Genomic DNA, 19,117 nt, shown 5'->3' on the forward strand with positions numbered 1-19,117 from the left:
CTTTCCTTGATTCCTTCTCAAACCCCATGGCGGAGAAGGTCAGAGGGGAGTGACCAATTCATTTTGAGGATAGAGGAATCCCAGAAAGACACAGCCAATACTATTGGAGGACAGAGCTTGTGGCTATAGATAAATACCACTGACACCCTGGATTCCAGAATGTTCAAAGAGTGCAATGACTCCATGACTCTACGGCCCTCTCTATAGGCAGTCATCAATAAAACGGCACAATACAGTGTAGAACGTTCCGTTTGACTGCTGATGGGCAAGGAGACCACCAGCGCCTCTAAACCATTGACAACTATGTGCCGTTGAAGGGATTGTTAAATAAATGGAACTAGTTGGTTTCAATAGCATCACCTCCTGAAGACCAGTCAGAACTACACATTTCCCAGAATTCCACATTTAGCTTCATCAGAGTTATACAGAAAGGAACTGCATGCTTTTCATGATCCATAAGTTTAGCAATTGATCATGTAATTTCAGATAGGTGAAGGTAGCATTTTACCAGAGAACAGTAGGCTGGCTACACAGAGAAAAGTACTGGCGAACAGTAACCTAGCTACACAGAGAAAAGTACTGGAGAACAGTAGGCTGGCTACACAGAGAAATCTACTGGAGAACAGTAGGCTGGCTACACAGAGAAATCTACTGGAGAACAGTAGGCTGGCTACACAGAGAAATCTACTGGAGAACAGTAGGCTGGCTACACAGAGAAATCTACTGGAGAACAGTAGGCTGGCTACACAGAGAAATCTACTGGAGAACAGTAGGCTGGCTACACAGAGAAATCTACTGGAGAACAGTAGGCTGGCTACACAGAGAAATCTACTGGAGAACAGTAGGCTGGCTACACAGAGAAAAGTATTCGAGAACAGTAGGCTGGCTACACAGAGAAAAGTATTCGAGAACAGTAGGCTGGCTACACAGAGAAAAGTATTCGAGAACAGTAGGCTGGCTACACAGAGAAAAGTATTGGAGAACAGTAGGCTGGCTACACAGAGAAAAGTATTGGAGAACAGTAGGCTGGCTACACAGAGAAAAGTATTGGAGAACAGTAGCTCCACATCAGTCAAAGCAGTCTGCTGATAGAATTGGCCTTTGTGAATTCTCATCTGAGTGGAGAAGAGCAACTGAAGAACGAAATGAGTCTGATGCCGAGCAGATATTACAATAAGAAGCATTGTAGATCTGCATTTACAAAACACAGGAAGTTTAATCTTTCTGCGTTAGGGTGACACCTAAGATTAACTTGCTCGTTATCTAAGTACGTGGCTGAATTAATAACGTCACGGGGCATCATATTGTGTTAGTTTTCTGCCGTGTTTGAGGTGTCAAAGCCCGTTGGATGAGTTATCTGTACAGCTGCCACTGCAGCTTGACTTCCTTGCGTTTTTCCTCTCAGATCTGGGCTGTCTGCTGCTCCCCCATCTTCAGAACAGAGCAGGCCCGTTGCCCTAGCGACGCCACAGTGTCCTTCAGACAAGCATGCGGTCAAAACTTTTCATTTGCACAATGTCTCTCGCTCACATTCGCTTGTAAAATGTCTAAACGCAACAAAAATATAATTCGGTAGCTCCTACCTATATATGTATCACTTTATGAGCTGCATTGCCTGCCTTCGCAATTTCTTTATTTTCGTTTGCACTCGTTAGCATATTTAGCTAGCAACCTCCATGGAAATGTGCTGTTACTTGTGCTAATTTTGTTTTTATTCTGCTAGACGCCCAATGGGCTTCTTTGCGTACTAAGCCAGTAGTACCGTAAATCCCGGTGTGATAGAAGGACGGTATGAGGATATGACAATCTGGAAATCGCCCAATCCTACTATAGATATTTATATACAGCCATCTAGTTTATCCCCTGAATGTTAACTAGCCATATTGACGTGATTTGTTGTTAACCAACTAGCCAATTTGACGTGGTCCCATCAGCAATCCTGATTAAACCCTTATTAACAATGTTGAAACGGGGATAATGTTAGCCAACTTCGCTAGGTTGGTTGGAGAAAAAAACTACATTAGGTGTCTGGCCAACTGTTTCTCCCGGTAGCTTGCAAAGTAAACATTATCATCAGGTAGCTAGCAAAGCAAACATTATCATCAGGTAGCTAGCAAAGCAAACATTATCATCAGGTAGCTAGCAAAGCAAACATTATCATCAGGTAGCTAGCAAAGCAAACATTATCATCAGGTAGCTAGCAAAGCAAACATTATCATCAGGTAGCTAGCAAAGTAAACATTATCATCAGGTAGCTAGCAAAGCAAACATTATCATCAGGTAGCTAGCAAAGCAAACATTATCATCAGGTAGCTAGCAAAGCAAACATTATCATCAGGTAGCTAGCAAAGCAAACATTATCATCAGGTAGCTAGCAAAGTAAATATCAGATAACAGTACATAGGCGAATTCGCCCTTCTGCTGCTTGACAGGCAGAGCCCACAAAGGATGGGAAATTCACCTAAAACCACTCATACTAGGCAAGTATATTACACTTATTTTATATCACTCATATCCAATTAATGGTGGCCAATATTGAGCGATAATGTGAGGCTAAATGATCAATTGATGTTTAGTGAAGAAAAGCATGCAGTTCCTTGCTGTAGAACTCTGATAGAGATAAACATGGAATAATGGGATGTGTTAGTCGGACTCTGCTCTTCAAGAGGTGCTGATATTATAACCAAATAGTTCATATATTTAACAATTCCTTGAAAACAGCACCTTACCTGTCCAGAATTGGATTCAGTAATGTAAATTTTAGATGACCCAAACTCCGTAATGTAATCTGATTATGTTCCGTTACTTTTGGATTACTTCCCCAATAATGTGTTTCATTAGTCCATTGTTGATATATTTCCAAAATGTTTGGTATATAAGCAATACAATTTTCAAGATACAGAAGTTCCAAAATACAGAAATACAGCAGGTATGATGTAAAGCGCATCACACCGGCTTTTAGAAAAGGATCCATCATAGTGGTCTCTGATTGGTGGTCATCATAGTGGTCTCTGATTGGTGGTCAGACTCTCTCAGGTAGAACAAACTGAAACACCTTTTTTCCATGCTGAATTGAATGTCACTGAGAAACCAAAAGGTGTCAAAATGCATTTCTTTCTCTCACAAACATCCTTTCTGAATTTGAAAGTAATCATCTAGTTTTTCAAAGGTATCTCATTACAATATTTTAGCTGGTATTGTAACTGATACATTTTTTTTTGTAAATCAGATTACATTGTACTCAGTTACTCCCCCAAACCTGCTCCTCTCACACCCATCTTCAAGCCTTTACACGCTCTCTTCAATAACAAAATGTATGTTCTTTTGTTCTGCAGTGTGCAGTGCTATTTGAGTTATTTTACTGAATACTGAGTGGAAACTGGCTGAGAGGCAGATCAAAAATGTTCATCTTGAAGAGAAAGAACTATAACACCAGGCTGGTCTAAGTTATTCCGGCACACAAACGACATCTTTTCTACTCAAGTGCAGCGTTGCTGATTTGAAATATCTGTCAGTCTATCTCGACTGAAGTGATGTCAACGCTGTTTTTAAATTTCCCCCGGCCCACCAATGTACTTTGTGGCCAATGGCCTATGCTCCTTACAGGAAGCTACTTACTGGGTGCTGCTGGGCCTGTGGTGGTGACGTCCTACAGGGGGTGAGAAGCCTCTGGGAGCAGCAGTCCTGCGCCACCGCTGGTTTGTCACTGTAACGTCTCGTGCTGCTGAGCCTGTCGCTAACTCTGAGGGAGAGTCCCATGTCCTTAGCACCAGCTCGGAGTCTCTGGTGTCCAGATCGGAACGGCCTCGGTGGCACTGCCCTCCAAGCTGCTCATGGCCATCACAGACCTGTCACAGGGAGAGAAGGGAGAGGTCAGGGGGTCAGGACCCTTAGAGAACTGGGGAACACTGATGGAATGGGGTTATAGGTCGCTGACAGTGACAGGGCTGACATGGACAGACAGAGTCCAGGGGATATCACGTGTGTGAGTGCGAGAGAGAAAAATGGGGAAAGAGAGAGAGAGACAGGGAAAGAGACAGTGATATTGTGGCTGTGCATGCCTATGTGTAAAACAGGTTTCATCCATCAGAGCCATTGAGTGCATGGAGGGTCGTGCTAAACCCACTCTGTCGTGACAGTTATGTAAAACAGAGCAGCATTACATATTCAGGAATAACAGCCGTAAAAAACGGCAGATAACACTTTTCAATCAAAACCCTATGATATTTAGAATACCAATTTTGGAGTGGACACTGACAGACATATCATTTTCCACATGGAAGCTTCACATCGAAGGTAACAGACGGGCTGTAACAGATTCTCCATCTTCAATCAGAGGGGCTCTACATATTTGCCCATGTTCTTCTACTCCACTCCAACCTTCCTCCTAGTCCCAGAGCCCAGTGCCATCTACCGGGCAGAGCGCCCGTCACAGTAAGCTCTCTCTGGCACCCAGTAGGCAGTCCCGTCTCCCGATTCACACATCCGTCTCGATACAGTCCCGTCTCCCGATTAAGTTTGTTGAATGAGTTCCCGATAACAGTCCGTCTCGATTCACAATCCCGTCTCGATTAATCCGTTCGATTCACACAGTCCGTTCGATTCAATGTTCCGATTATGTTCGATTAATCCCGTTCGATTAACAGTCCCGTCTGAGTTCGATTCACACAGTCCGTCTCCCGATTCCACACAGTCCCGTCGGGCCAGTGGGAAGCAGACCCATGCATGCTGCCAGATAAAAGGTCAAGTGGTGGATTCCTGCTCTCTTTATAATCCTTTTTCACCATACCTTGCTGTGTATGCAAATCCTGGTTTGACAGTAAACTGCAGACACTACTAGACCAAAGGTAACCTCCAGTCTGGCAGTCAGCAGCAACACAAAGAGAGGTGTGGAACTTCACATGACTACACTCAGCCCTAATAGCTGGTGACACCAGTAGAACTCAACCAACCAGACAGACAGCAAGAGACACAAGCTGCATTAGGAGTCAGATCTGTGCTACACGGACAGGGAGGAACAGCAAGGCTGAGCTAGCCGCTGAGTTCAGGAGATCACCGTGTCAGGGCCAGGTCTGTGTCAGGGCCAGGTCTGTGTGACACATGGGGGAGGGGGTGTCAGGGACAGTCTGTGTCAGGGACAGGTCTGTGTGACACATGGGGGAGGGGGTGTCAGGGACAGTCTGTGTCAGGGACAGGTCTGTGTGACACATGGGGGAGGGGGTGTCAGGGACAGTGTGTCAGGGACAGTCTGTGTGACACATGGGGGAGGGTGTGTCAGGGACAGTCTGTGTCAGGGACAGTCTGTGTGACACATGGGGGAGGGGGTGTCAGGGACAGTGTGTCAGGGACAGTCTGTGTCAGGGACAGTCTGTGTGACACATGGGGGAGGGGGTGTCAGGGACAGGGGGCTTAATGCATGCAGATGGAACGCAGTGTGACACACACGAATAAACACTGGCAGGCACAAACAGACCAGAAGTCTATACGTACTCAAGAGATCACACACACACACACACACCCAGTAGAATCCTCTGGGTCTCCTGTTACTGAGCAGCTCCTCTGTATTTGACAACAGAATCTGAGGCTCTGAGTTGATCTGAGTGGTTGAACTGTAAAGAGCCTCTTCACTTCACAGTCCCTTTACCTCCATTCCCCACGGTACAAACACACCCATACTGCCTGCCTGTAGAAGTGGTGAATAAGTGCCTAAGCCTTTTTCCACGCTACACTTTTCTGCCCATGAAAATGTATTCTCAAAAAGCTACAATGAGGTCAGAAGGGCACAGCCACTCTGCCAGCCAGGGGAATGGGAGCTAACTAATCATATGCCGGCTGTAAACGGACCACTCAATGACAATTATGTTAGCACAGCGAATAGGAAATTGCTCCTGTGGAATGCACAAGAGGCCATTCTGATTGCACGCACAGACAGGGCGGTCCACACCAGGCTTGGGCGGTACCTCGCCCCCTGCCCAAGTGCTGGGGGGGAAGAGCGGGAGGGAGCAGCGAGAGGAGACTCTCTCCCTCCCTCCCGCCCACCCAGACTGTGTGTAGGAGGATGGAACAATACAAGAGCAGAGAAAAGCAGCCAAAGCCATCCATCCATCCAACATACTGTGTAGCTAACAGACAGACACATCCATGAGGCGGTCTTCTCCAGCTCTACAGTCACACAGAAAACAAGCGTGGGAAAGCATAGAAAGATAAAATGTATCACGTAACCAACCATCAATTCACAGGAATAGTAATACTGTTTACTTTAATCCCAATAAATGACATTGATTATCAGCGTGTTGAACAGGGTAAATAAACCCGTATCTCAGCTCAGAGCCATTTCTGCCCCAATGGTGGACAAGCTCCCTCGATCAATACCAGGAGACACAAACAAAAAAAAATCAACCCCTTAAAAGATTTAGATGCACTTGTACTGGATAAAGGTGAATGCACCAATTTGTAAGTCGCTCTGGATAAGAGCGTCTGCTAAATGACTAAAATGTAAATGTAAATAAAGAGAGTTATTGATTAGAGAGAGTTGATGATAATTCAGACTTAAGCCCTCTGGGGTATAAAGTGCAGACTAAAGGTATTCATTTCATCGCTCAGCCTCAATTACAGGTAAATGTGCTTAACAAGTCACATAACAAGTTGCATAGACTCACCGTGTGTGCAATAAGTGTTTAACATGATTTTTGAATGACCGTCTCATCTCTGTACCCCACACATACCGATAATTGTAAGGTCCCTCAGTCGAACAGTGAATTTCAAACACAGATTCAACCACAAAGACCAAGGAGATTTTCCAATGCCTCTCAAAGCAGGGCAAATAAAAGCAGACATTGCATATCCCTTTGAGCATGTTGAAGTTATTAATTACACTTTGGATGATGTATCAACACACCCCGTCACTACAAAGACGCAGGCGTCCTTCCTAAGTCAATTGCCGGAGAGGAAGGAAACCGCTCAGGGATTTCACCATGAGGACAATGATGACTTTAAAACAGTTACAGAGCTTAATGGCTGGGATAGGAGAAAACTGAGGATGGATCAACAACATTGCAGTTACTCTACAATAATAACCTAAATGACAGAGTGAAAAAAAAAAATCATGCAAAATTTCTTTAAATTAAAAAAATAAAAAATACTAAACATGCATCCTATTTGCAACAAGGCACTAAAATAATACTGCAAACAAATTGACAAAGCAATTAACTGTTTGTCCTGAATACAAAGTGTTATGTTTAGGGCAAATAGTGGTGGCTGCATCATGTCATGGGTATGCTTGTAATCGTTAAGGACTGGGGAGTTATTTAGGATATTTTTTTTTAAAGAGCTAAGCACAGGAAAAATCCTCGAGGAAACCTGGTTCAGTCTGGTTTCCACCAGACACTGGGAGATGAATTCACCTTCCAGCAGGACAATAACCTAAAACAAGTTGACTCAAATCTGCTTGAAAATCTATGGCAAGACCTGAAAATGGTTGTCTAGCAATGATGAACAACCAATTTGAGAGAGCTTGAAGAATTATGAAAATCATTTAAAAAAAACATTTTTAAATGGGCAAATGTCGCACAATCCGGGTGTGGAAAGCTCTTCGAGATTTACCCAGAAAGACTCACAGCTGTAAATCGCAGCCAAAGGTGCTTCTACAAAGTATTGACTCAGGGTGTGTGAATACTTATGTAAATTAAATATTTAAGTATTTTATTAAAAATAAATTAGCTAACATTCCTAAAAACATATTTTCACTGTCATTATGGGGGTATTGAGTGTAGATGGGTGAGAGAAAAATATATTTTATCCATTTTGAATTCCGGCTGTAACAAAATGTGGAATAAGTGAAGGGGTATGAATACTTCCTGAAGGCACTCTAGTGGAGTCAGTCATTAAAAACCCATTTGTAATAACAGAAACACCTGCAGAAACAATATACTGAGGAGCAGAAATGCAAGCTGTGCAGAGACAACGCAACACAAGCCTCTTAATGGCTTATCTATGGTAATTAGTGTACTGATGAAAGAAAGCGACGCCAAGACACAACGGTAATCAGAACACAGCCCCTGTTCACCAATACATTGCAGTGTTTCTCCTAGGATTTTTTTCAGCAGCGGTGGCAAAGTGTCACGACATTTTGGTAATTTTAGATTCTCCCTGACTGTCTAGTTTTTATTCTGGTGATTGTTAGTTCTCAAAGATCTTATTTATAAATGTATTGCTCCATTATATTTTCTACATACTTTATATCTGGTTTTAGTCGTTTAAGTTTACACGGAAAACGTTTTCCTATCCCGAGAAGTGGTGTGTGTGTGTGTGTGTGTGTGTGTGATATATATATATTTTTTTTTACATTTGTAGTGAAACCCACGATTTAGCAGTGTAGGTGCGCTGCTGCTAAATTCATATTGGGGATTCACTGAACACAGTCTACAGATCCCCCGTTCCCCAACACACTGAACACAGTCTACAGATCCCCCGTTCCCCAACACACTGAACACAGTCTACAGATCCCCCGTTCCCCAACACACTGAACACAGTCTACAGATCCCCTGTTCCCCAACACAGTCTACAGATCCCCCAACACAGTCTACAGATCCCCCAACACACTGAACACAGTCTACTGATCCCCTGTTCCCCAACAGTCTACAGATCCCCCAACACACTGAACACAGTCTACAGATCCCCTGTTCACTGAACAGTCTACAGATCCCCTGTTCCCCAACACAGTCTACAGATCCCCTGTTCCCCAACACAGTCTACAGATCCCCTGTTCCCCAACACAGTCTACAGATCCCCTGTTCCCCAACACAGTCTACAGATCCCCTGTTCACTGAACGCAGCCTTGCTGTGCATCCTCTTGGAAACCGAGCCCTTAACGTCACCAGATAAACCCTGTAGCCTAAATGGTCAATGACATTCACAACTGTAGCTTAGAACATACTGCAGAAGACTGCTGTGAAGTTTAATTGCGTCTCAAAAGGATCATATTGAAAACATAACCACCAAAACAAAATCTCAACAATAAATCACGGCTTTCAAAATGAAGCTCAAGGTCCAACAGACAGATGATTGAGAACCCAGCACAATGTCTGAATGATTCAAGTCTGAAAAGGCTACCAAAAGCCTTAGTAGGCATTATCTGGCACTTAAACCATTACGCCTGACTTTCCAACGTGCTCCTTCCTTCACCAAATACAAACTCTTTGGTAAGGACAGAAACCAAGACCTACCTGCAACATAGTAGCCCTCCTTATGTTCATTGCAAGCTGTTGGAGGAGTCCGTAGTACCCAAGGCAGCATTGGTTGAGGAGGACGTAGCTGCTCGGAGCGACTCGCTCCCTGCAGCAGCAGCAGTCTCACACAGCCTCCTATTGTCGTGTGTGTGTGAGTCTACCTGCCAGAGCCCCTCAGTAGGCGCCTGACGGAGTCAGTGACTCTTCCCAGCCTCAGAGACAGCACCAAATCAACAGCTGGCCCCTGTGATGTCAGCTCTAGCTCAGCCACTCACAGCACCCCGCCTCGCTGCACCCAGGCAGAGGCAGGAAGCACATCTCAGAGGAGTGTGCGGCTGAGAAGGCTAAATTGGGCACTTTCTTCATTACCGATTCTGCTGCCCTGCCATGCGCTTACACCAGAGGAGGGAGGCGAGGGACAAAGGAAAGGAGGAGGGAGACAGAGGAGAGAGAGAGTGAGTAGGGGGACAGAGGAGCGAGACAGACGAGAGAGACAGGAGGGGCGTCTGTCTCCCCATATACAGCAATGAGAGAACAGGACAAACCATGCACCATGGGATGGATGGCCAATGAGAGAACAGGACACACCATGGGAGGGGATGGTGGCCAATGAGAGAACAGGACACACCATGGGAGGGGATGGTGGCCAATGAGAGAACACGACACCCCATGGGAGGGGATGGTGGCCAATGAGAGAACACGACACCATGGGAGGGGATGGTGGCCAATGAGAGAACAGGACACACCATGGGAGGGGATGGTGGCCAATGAGAGGACAGGCTGTTCAAAGTGGACCTTGCCCATTACAGTTGGGTATATTTCAACCAGACGGAGACAAGGCACAAGACTGCTCCAACCAACTAGGACCGGGCGATATGGCCCAAATATCATATTACTGCATACAAATAAAAAAAATGGACGGTATTTGCCGCTATTTTAGGTTTTTGAATAATAATAAAAGTTGTACATTTTCTTTATGAGTAGTGTGTGATCCTAGGGTGGCAACACATAGATACTAAGTGATTTCAAAATGGATCTTTCTCCATTCTGATTGTTTTATACTGTTCGAATTCAAACAAAAATCATTTTCAGCATTTTCATAAATTCCTGCAATCATTTGAGATCATTCCACACTGCCACGTAGGGCTGCACGATATGGACAAACAATATAGGCCTTATTTTTAACCAAACGTTGCAATTGGAATTTGACTTGACTTTGACTTTAGAGTAAAACACTTGTGACCTGTTGGAATCATGGAAATAGAATGATTATTCTAATTCTATAGTTAGAATATAATAGTGGGGACTTTTAACACAGTGTTGTTTGACATGACAACAAATGAAAATGCCAGGGAGGAGTTATTGTGACAAGGTAGGAACCAAAGTGTTGTTTCCAAGGGGACCCTATAACCTTTGGCTACATTGAATGTTCTCTTAGCTACTTCATGTAGCGAACATATTCTTGCTTTGCGTATTCCTCTGATTTAGAAGATACTGTTGCACAAACATGCTGATTTAGGTCTAAACCATCACTGGTTGTATCAGGCTGTAAAGCTAATTACGTTTGCTCAGACTCAATACATTTATTAACTACAAGTGCACCTCTTCATCCTCAGGAGGCTGAAGAAATGTTGCTTTTCACCTAAAACCCTCAAAACCTTTTACAGATGTACAATTGAGAGCATCCTGTTGGGCTGTATCACCGCCTGGTACAGCAACTGCACCGCCCTCAACCGCAAGGCTCTCCAGAGGGTAGTGAGGTCTGCACAACGCATCACCGTAGGTGTACTGTCACAGGAAGGCCAAAAAGATTATCAAGGGCAACAACGACCCGAGCCACTGCCTGTTCACCCCACTACCATCTAGAAGGTGAAGCCAATACAGGTGCATCAAAGCTGGGACCAAGAGACTTAAAAATTGCTTCTATCTCAAGGCCATCAGACTGTTAAACAGCATCACTAACACAGAGAGGCTGCTGCCTACATACAGACTCAAATCATTGGCCACTTTAATAAATGGATCACAAGTCACTTTATATAATGTTTACATACCCTACATTACTCATCTCATATGTATATACTGTACTCTATACCATCTACTGCATCTTGCCTATACCGCTCGGCCATCAATCATCCATATATTTATATATACTTATTCCATCCCTTTACATTTGTGTGTATAAAGGTAGTTGTGGAATTGTTAGATATTACTGCACTGTCAGAACTAGAAGCACAAGCATTTCGCTACACTCGCATTAACATCCGCTAACCATGTGTATGTGACCAATACAATTTGATTTAGATTTGAACTAGTTAGCTAGCTAGCCAGCTAACTAGCGATTAGTGGCAAACAAGATTTAGGCCAAACTTGTCAAGACAAACTAGCGGTTGTCAGATGTAAGAAACACAAGCTAATAGTGTAATTATAGAACGCTAGGGGATTTACATTAAGAAGCAAAGTGAAAACAGCATCATTGTCATCAACATTTTTGCATGTGCTACAATGACCATGCAGACTGAACACAAGTGTCTCGTGGTCAAGCAACAACAAATGGGGCTAGGTGGGGCTAGGTCGGTGTGGAAAGCGGCATGGAGAGATAGAGAGCAGAGAGAGACGACTTTACACACGGTGTATCACATTTAACAAACCAAACATTAAAATACCGTTATAGAAGGTAAAGTAAAAAGCCAAACCGGTCCATGCATCAATACCAGTATATCGTAAAATACGGTGTACCGCCCAGCTCTACAACTAACCACAGAAAATATGCTCAAGTCAATTGTAGTATGTTATTAGAGTGCTACTAATTAATGGAGATGTTCAGCGCGAATATAAAACGTAGTTATAGGGGACATCATGTGTTATTTGTTCCAATCCCTTAAAAACTGAAGTAAATATTAGATGCTGTCAGAGTAGGAGGAGGAAAGCTCTCCCTGTCCCTTAGCAAGAGACGCTGGTGACAACTGATCTGATCACATTTGTCACTACAGTTACAAGTTCACCAACTACAGTAGCTACGCCACCAACACGGTCACTGAATCTCATAAACCCAACAGCCTAGCAAACTGCCAGTAGTCTCCTGTTATGCACCCAATCGATAAACAAAGAGGAATCAATCACGTTGCAATGTTCACTGTGTCAAGCTGTGAAACAGGATGGGCCTACCTACGTTACTGACTTCTGACAATACCATGAGGAGGAAGTTGGATAAGAACATAAAGCATTTAGCGTACAATTTCATCATGATTCCCCCCCCCCCCTCACCACCACACACACAGACGTACGCTTGCGCGCGAGCACACACACCTGAGTAATTAACACAGCATCAGGCTATTCAATATTCTGAATTTACACCCCTAATTTGGACATAAATCAAGAGTTGTGTCACTGCACTCCTAACGGCAGAGCCTCCAGCTACGAAAGCCGAATCGTTGCACATCGTCTCAGAATTAATGGCAGCACTAGACAACCAGGATAGATAGTTCATAACTCAGGCAAGAAGTGTGCCTCCTTGACTTTATAAATAGACATTAAAATAAAATACGTCAGTGAAAGTTATAAAACTGTAGCCTAGCATAAGCCACTCTCAAACCAAGCTATAGCCCTAATGTTTACAGAACAATATAACTACTCATCAAACAAACCCACAGTGGGGTTCTGCATCTAGCTATTAGCTAACTGGAGCATTTCCTCTTTGATTCATGAATGTCAAAGCCAGACAAAAAAGGGACCACTATTTCAACAAAACTGCGGTGTCTCGGCAACGCTTCATACATTAGCCTATTAGGCCTTGCGTTTTAATTTGCTGTGAGAAGTGACGGATGTGCTTAGTTAGGCTATATTTCCCCACCAAGTTCTCCATTTACGGCAATAGCATAACACTATCCTAATGAGCCTCCCTTGGGTTGAACAGGCAGCAGGGAAACACTCATGTAGTAGACTCTGCATCCTCATTATAGAAGCGGTAGGAAAGACACTGAGCTGACAACATGTCACCCATTTACTTTAGTAGAATAAAACACTTCAACACACCAGCCAAGCCAATGGTAGGCACCATAATTACTGTAGGTATTTTTATGTTTTTACCTTTATTTAACTAGGCAAGTCAGCGAAGAATAAATTATTTTTTAACAATGACGGCCTACACTGGCAAAACCCAGACGAAGCAGGGCCAATTGTGCACCGCCCTATGGGACTCCCAATCACGGCCGGTTGAGATACAGCCTGGATTCGACCCAGGGTGTCTGTAGTGACGCCTCTAGCACTGAGATGCAGTGCCTTAGACAGCTGCACCACTCGGGAGCCCAGGTATGCCTGCATAGAGAGATCCCAGCAAATTGGCAATCAAATTACACGTTATTGGTGGCATGATAGTGATTGAACATTAATACTTTCCCTACTTTAGAATGAAAGCCTGAAAACAAGCCCTGTCAGTGACCGTTCTTTCAGCACTCCATCCCTCTGACAAGAGGAATAGCAAGCGATATGAGGACAGCTGAACATGATACATGAAGAGAAGTGTCATGCAGAATATGTCAAACACAATTAGCCCAAATAGTTAGTGGGGCTTTAGCGTCATGGTCATGACATGCCTTGAAATAAGATGTTGCCCATGCTCCAATTACGAACTGCACCAGAGCTCGAGGACTATGTGAAGGAGTGTTTTGTTTGTGTATTGTGAACGGGTGAGAGAACTGCGGTGGAAGGACACCTCTTGTGGATGTTCTCAACAGGTACCTCGGACTGGGGAGCAACGTTGTTCTCTCCACCATCTTAGCATGTTATTTATTCTCACATTGACATATACAGGCTGTGAACCATTGCCCTTTGCGGACAGCTAACGCGAAAACAAAGTTACTTCAAAAGGCACGAACTGCAGGATATAACGTTAGTGTTCCTTAGTTCTACCAACTAGAACTGTGTTATTTCAAACATATATATTTAGTTTGTACAGAGGTATCCTCCCTGCATGCCTAAAATACATAGGTAACTAGCTAGTTACTATTGTTAACTAGCCAACAGCGAGTTTGCAAAGCTAGCTAGTAATTGATGAGGCAAACGAGCAGGCCTTGCTTGCGGCGCTTCGGGGGACGTAGGTACGTTAGCTAACCACGATAAATGATAACTATTTTAACTAACTAGCTCGTTACCAATGACTTGTTTGTATTAAAATCAAGCAATCTAAAACGCAACTCTTACCTGTGCCAAGTTGAACTTTGAATTCCTTTGAGTTTAGCTAGCTAGCCAACAAGCTAGTTAGCTAACGTAGCCCTTCGGCTCGACAAATTATTCCGACCTTAGCTAGTTAGCTAACTAAGCTAGCTAAATTTGCCACTAAGATTGTAATTTGATAACCTAACTACACAAATTCACCGTTAATCCCCACAAAGAACGTGTGCGAAGAAACAAACACATGTTGTCTTACCAGAAACGTTGACAAAACAGAATGATGTATAAAAACAGCTGTAGCAGCGTGTGTCCACGGAAAAGATCAGTGTGTAGCGACAACAGACCGAGGCTAACATTCGGCACAAGACGAAACAGCAAATCCGGGACATTGGAGAGTACAGCAGGAAGCATTGGGACTGACAGTTTGCCCAGCAAATCCGAATGAGCGTCCAGTGATCGTTCTACTGTAGGGGTCATGTACTACTAAAATTAGATGTAATTGAGCATGCTTTTGAGTCTGATAGAAAAGTCGATATGCATTTGAAATCACTTAGAAAAGTATCGTTGGAAAAAAATAAAAACGGCTTTTTAGTCAAGATTCTAGAAAGTTGCAGGCTTCTTATCTTGAACCCAACTCCTATGGAATCCGCTACGCAAACTACGTAGCTACTGTCAAAGTTTCCCGCGAAACTACTGCACATGTAAATCTGTATCAAAACATTTCTGCACTGGTGGTCTGTATCCTCTTACTAATTATTTTTTTCAAACTAACAAGTGCAAAGATTAGCATGTATAATCTCTTGTACATGGTTTGAATTTAGTTGAGCTGTAGCTAAAAACGTGGAGAGTATTTGCTGTGCAAAGCTAGCTAGTTAGCTAACGTTACCGTGGAAGTTAATGTAACCGTATTTGTCAGAGTACCTTTGTAACCATCCTCCTGTATCCCTATTCTTCCTAGCATCAATAGTCTTCTCGTTCTTTGTCTTACCTTAACAGGTATCCTTGCACTGGGTAACCCAGCAGTCTCTTAGCACCTTACCAATGTGAGCAGAGGAGCGGTCGTCTCGTGGTAGTTCAGCAGCCTGTTCCTGATATTGTCGCAGGTAAATACATGACTTGAGATGACAGTTGAGCTGAGATTTGGTGCATCACCAAGCTGTAAAACAACACTGAAGGCATTTTAGTCATTTAGCAGACGCTCTTATCCATAGCATCTTACATTAGTGAGTGCATACATTTTCATACTGGCCCCCGTGGGAATCGAACCCACATGGAGGCAAATTTGAGTAGTGCCTCCATTTTTGCAAAATGCCAAAGCCAGGCCAGATGATTCATTGTCAGCCAGGGTTGTTTTTTCTTCTTACTGTTGTTTTTTCGCTTTCTCTTTTCATTCTCTGTAAAGGCATCTAAAAGTCAAGACGGGCCATGAGTGAGGTCCAGGATAGGGATTGTGATCCCCAGAACTCCCATGTTGACAGGAGATGGGACAGTCAGTTGTCAGTCCTCCCAGACAAGCTACAACAGAGACTGATGCCATTCCAAAAGGAGGGGGTCAAATTCGCCCTATCAAAGAATGGAAGGTAGGTGGTTGTTAGTGAACTGGTTATCAATCAAATGAATTGATTTCTAAAGCCCTTTTTACATCAACAGCTTTGTCACAATGTACTTTACAGTAACCCGGCCAAGGCCCCAAACAGTAAGCAGAAGCACAGTTTGTGCTCACTTTATTCACTAAGTCATTTTTACTTTAAAAGCAAAAAAAATACTTTTTGTATTAAGCCTGTAGCCTGAATCACCTCAGCCTCACACAATGTGAGCAGCAGAAGAAAAAGCCAGCCAGAGCCAGACTACTCGTCCGTCCATCCGTCCCAGCCAGTTAGTCAGTCAGTCAGTGGATGTAAGAATCCCAGGGGACAGTCAGGTCAGAGTAGTCAGCCTGAGCAGTAGATCAATACAGGGACAGTAGAAGTGCTGTACTATGAGGATTAGTCATCCAGTCAATATGTTGGAGGTATCAATGTGACAGTAAACACTATCTGGGCTTTGTAGGGCTCTGTGTACGGTTTCTCCATGGAGACTAGTGATGCAAGCTGTTAGCAATCAGGAGAGCAGGGCCAGGTGCTGTGTTGGAGTTGTTGTAGTGGGACCAGAGGCTGAGGCAGATCAGAGCAACACACACATTGACTGCCAAGTTTGGTTTGTCTTTTAGGACACCCTCCGTGGACAGAGGTTGACATGTTTGTATTGAAGAACTCTAGCTAATAGTTATAAATTATACAGACTCTTCTAATAGAGAATCAGGTTGTTTGATTGCCCACCTCGCATCAATATGTAGCCTGGTTTGGAATTAAGTTGATGGCAATTTATTTATTTGTAATGCAATTTAGAAAGGCTGGGAGCCTGACACTAATCTGGGAGCCTGACACTAATCTGGGAGCCTGACACTAATCTGGGTAATCTGGGAGCCTGACATTAATCTGGGAGCCTGACACTAATCTGGGAGCCTGACACTAATCTGGGAGCCTGACACTAATCTGGGAGCCTGAGCCTGACACTAATCTGGGAGCCTGATACTAATCTGGGAGCCTGATACTAATCTTCTCATGATAATGTAGTGTCAGTTACATTGCATTCCACTTGGGCATAATGTCAGTTACATTGCATTCCACTCAGGCATAATGTCAGTTACATTGCATTCCACTCGGGCATAATGTCACTTACATTGCATTCCACTTGGGCATAATGTCAGTTACATTGCATTCCACTTGGGCATAATGTCAGTTACATTGCATTCCACTCGGGCATAATGTCAGTTACATTGCATTCCACTCGGGCATAATGTCAGTTACATTGCATTCCACTCAGGCATAATGTCAGTTACATTGCATTCCACTCAGGCATAATGTCAGTTACATTGCATTCCACTCGGGCATAATGTCGGTTACATTGCATTCCACTCGGGCATAATGTCAGTTACATTGCATTCCACTCGGGCATAATGTCAGTTACATTGCATTCCACTCGGGCATAATGTCAGTTACATTGCATTCCACTCGGGCATAATGTCAGTTATATTGCATTCCACTCGGGCATAATGTCAGTTACATTGCATTCCACTCGGGCATAATGTCAGTTACATTGCATTCCACTCGGGCATAATGTCAGTTACATTGCATTCCACTCGGGCATAATGTCAGTTACATTGCATTCCACTCGGGCATAATGTCAGTTACATTGCATTCCACTCGGGCATAATGTCAGTTACATTGCATTCCACTCGGGCATAATGTCAGTTACATTGCATTCCACTCGGGCATAATGTCAGTTACATTGCATTCCACTCGGGCATAATGTCAGTTACATTGCATTCCACTCGGGCATAATGTCAGTTACATTGCATTCCACTCGGGCATAATGTCAGTTACATTGCATTCCACTCGGGCATAATGTCAGTTACATTGCATTCCACTCGGGCATAATGTCAGTTACATTGCATTCCATTCGGGCATAATGTCACTTGGCTTAAAAATTCTATTTGAATGAGGTTGTGCGAAGTACATCACATGCCATCTAACTAAAGCGTTATTGTAAGTGTCTGCCGGGGCCACTTGTAAGGGTTGCCACGCCGACGCTGGTGTTACAACAGATCAATAGACAGATAGACTGTGTTGTTGCTTCTCTTGCCTGAGCTTCAAAATTACTGTGAAATTCAATACCACAGCCGATGTTGATGTGTGCATCAAGTCCCCGGACCCCAACACAGGTCCCCAAACACACAACTGGTCCCCGATGATATTCTCAGTTTGGATGTCATGTGTGATTTGTCACATCCTTAGCCAATAGATTTAAAGATATGACTTAAAATAAGTTTAAACTACCCCCCTCCTTATTGTATGATATAAACAGTGTTTAATTTGAGATGGGGGTGTAATTGTCAGCCAGGCATTTGCTTTGCTGAGCCAGACTAAGCAGAAACAGCTCTACATCAATTATAAAGGCTTATTATTGAATTAATTACAAAATGCTGATTCATCACGATGCACTGACGAGGAAAATGTGACAAGTATGTAAAATAGCTTTATTTGCATGCTGACATAGGCCTAATGAATGACTTAGCTTAATGATCCTAGAGCTTGTAGATCTCATAGGATTAGTGAGGTGTGTTCCCATTAAAAAAAAGTTTAAGTTTTATTGTTTTCGCGTGCACAAGTACAGTGAAATGCCTTTTTTGCTAACTCTAAACCCAACAATACAGTAATCAATAACTGTGTAATACTAAAAATAACATAAGATTGTTGATATTGAAAGAGGTCCCAGAAAGATAATCCCAGGACTTAAATAGCCTACCTGCCCGTTGATAAGAAAGCATGAATAATATTAATGTATGGTAATGTATGAGCCTCAGTGTAAGTAGTCTAGTCAATGCTCCATTCATTGAAGACAAGACAAAAGACTTAAAATGATTGTGTGGGAGGTCAAAGACCCCGCCTCTATCCTGGGAGGAAGAGCTACGTTTACAGACATCGTGGTGCTGGTGGGTTTCACAGATAACATTAAAAAGTTGTTCAACGTGCTGTTGTCAAGCAACGGTGGCAGTCAGAGCATCCTCCATGAAACCAGCTGTCTGGCTGAACGGGCGTCCTATTCCCTGTATAGTGCATTACTTTTGACAACAGCCTGGGCTAAAAAGTAGTGCACTATATAGGGATCAGGGTGCCTTT

At 43.5% G+C, this 19,117-nt stretch overlaps 2 protein-coding genes across 12 annotated transcripts in view; one reads left to right on the top strand and one right to left on the bottom strand.

The window, feature by feature from the left end:
- Positions 1-15,455, bottom strand: part of LOC106574855 (R3H domain-containing protein 1) — a 49,795-nt gene extending 34,340 nt beyond the window's left edge. For 8 of the 11 annotated variants that reach the window (XM_045699434.1, XM_045699431.1, XM_045699432.1 and 5 more), the window contains exons 1-2: positions 14,653-14,807; positions 3,619-3,848 (exon numbers count right to left, since the gene is read on the bottom strand). The gene's annotated coding sequence lies outside the window, so the exon portion shown is untranslated. Of the gene's footprint in view, positions 1-3,618; positions 3,849-9,224; positions 9,667-14,652; positions 14,808-15,384; positions 15,407-15,435 lie in introns of those variants that run through there. The other 3 variants (XM_045699430.1, XM_045699429.1, XM_045699428.1) reach the window with 3 other exon arrangements.
- The window catches only part of LOC106575916 (DNA annealing helicase and endonuclease ZRANB3), a 90,001-nt gene continuing 85,708 nt past the window's right edge, over positions 14,825-19,117 (top strand). Inside the window, exons 1-3 of the mRNA XM_045698616.1 lie at positions 14,825-15,130; positions 15,393-15,499; positions 15,799-15,976. Coding sequence (XP_045554572.1) covers positions 15,822-15,976 — 155 coding nt within the window. The 5' untranslated portion in view covers positions 14,825-15,130; positions 15,393-15,499; positions 15,799-15,821. The remainder of the gene's footprint in view (positions 15,131-15,392; positions 15,500-15,798; positions 15,977-19,117) is intronic.

This window comes from Salmo salar, chromosome ssa17 (genome assembly GCF_905237065.1).
Source record: "Salmo salar chromosome ssa17, Ssal_v3.1, whole genome shotgun sequence".
Classification (NCBI taxonomy): Eukaryota; Metazoa; Chordata; class Actinopteri; order Salmoniformes; family Salmonidae; genus Salmo; species Salmo salar.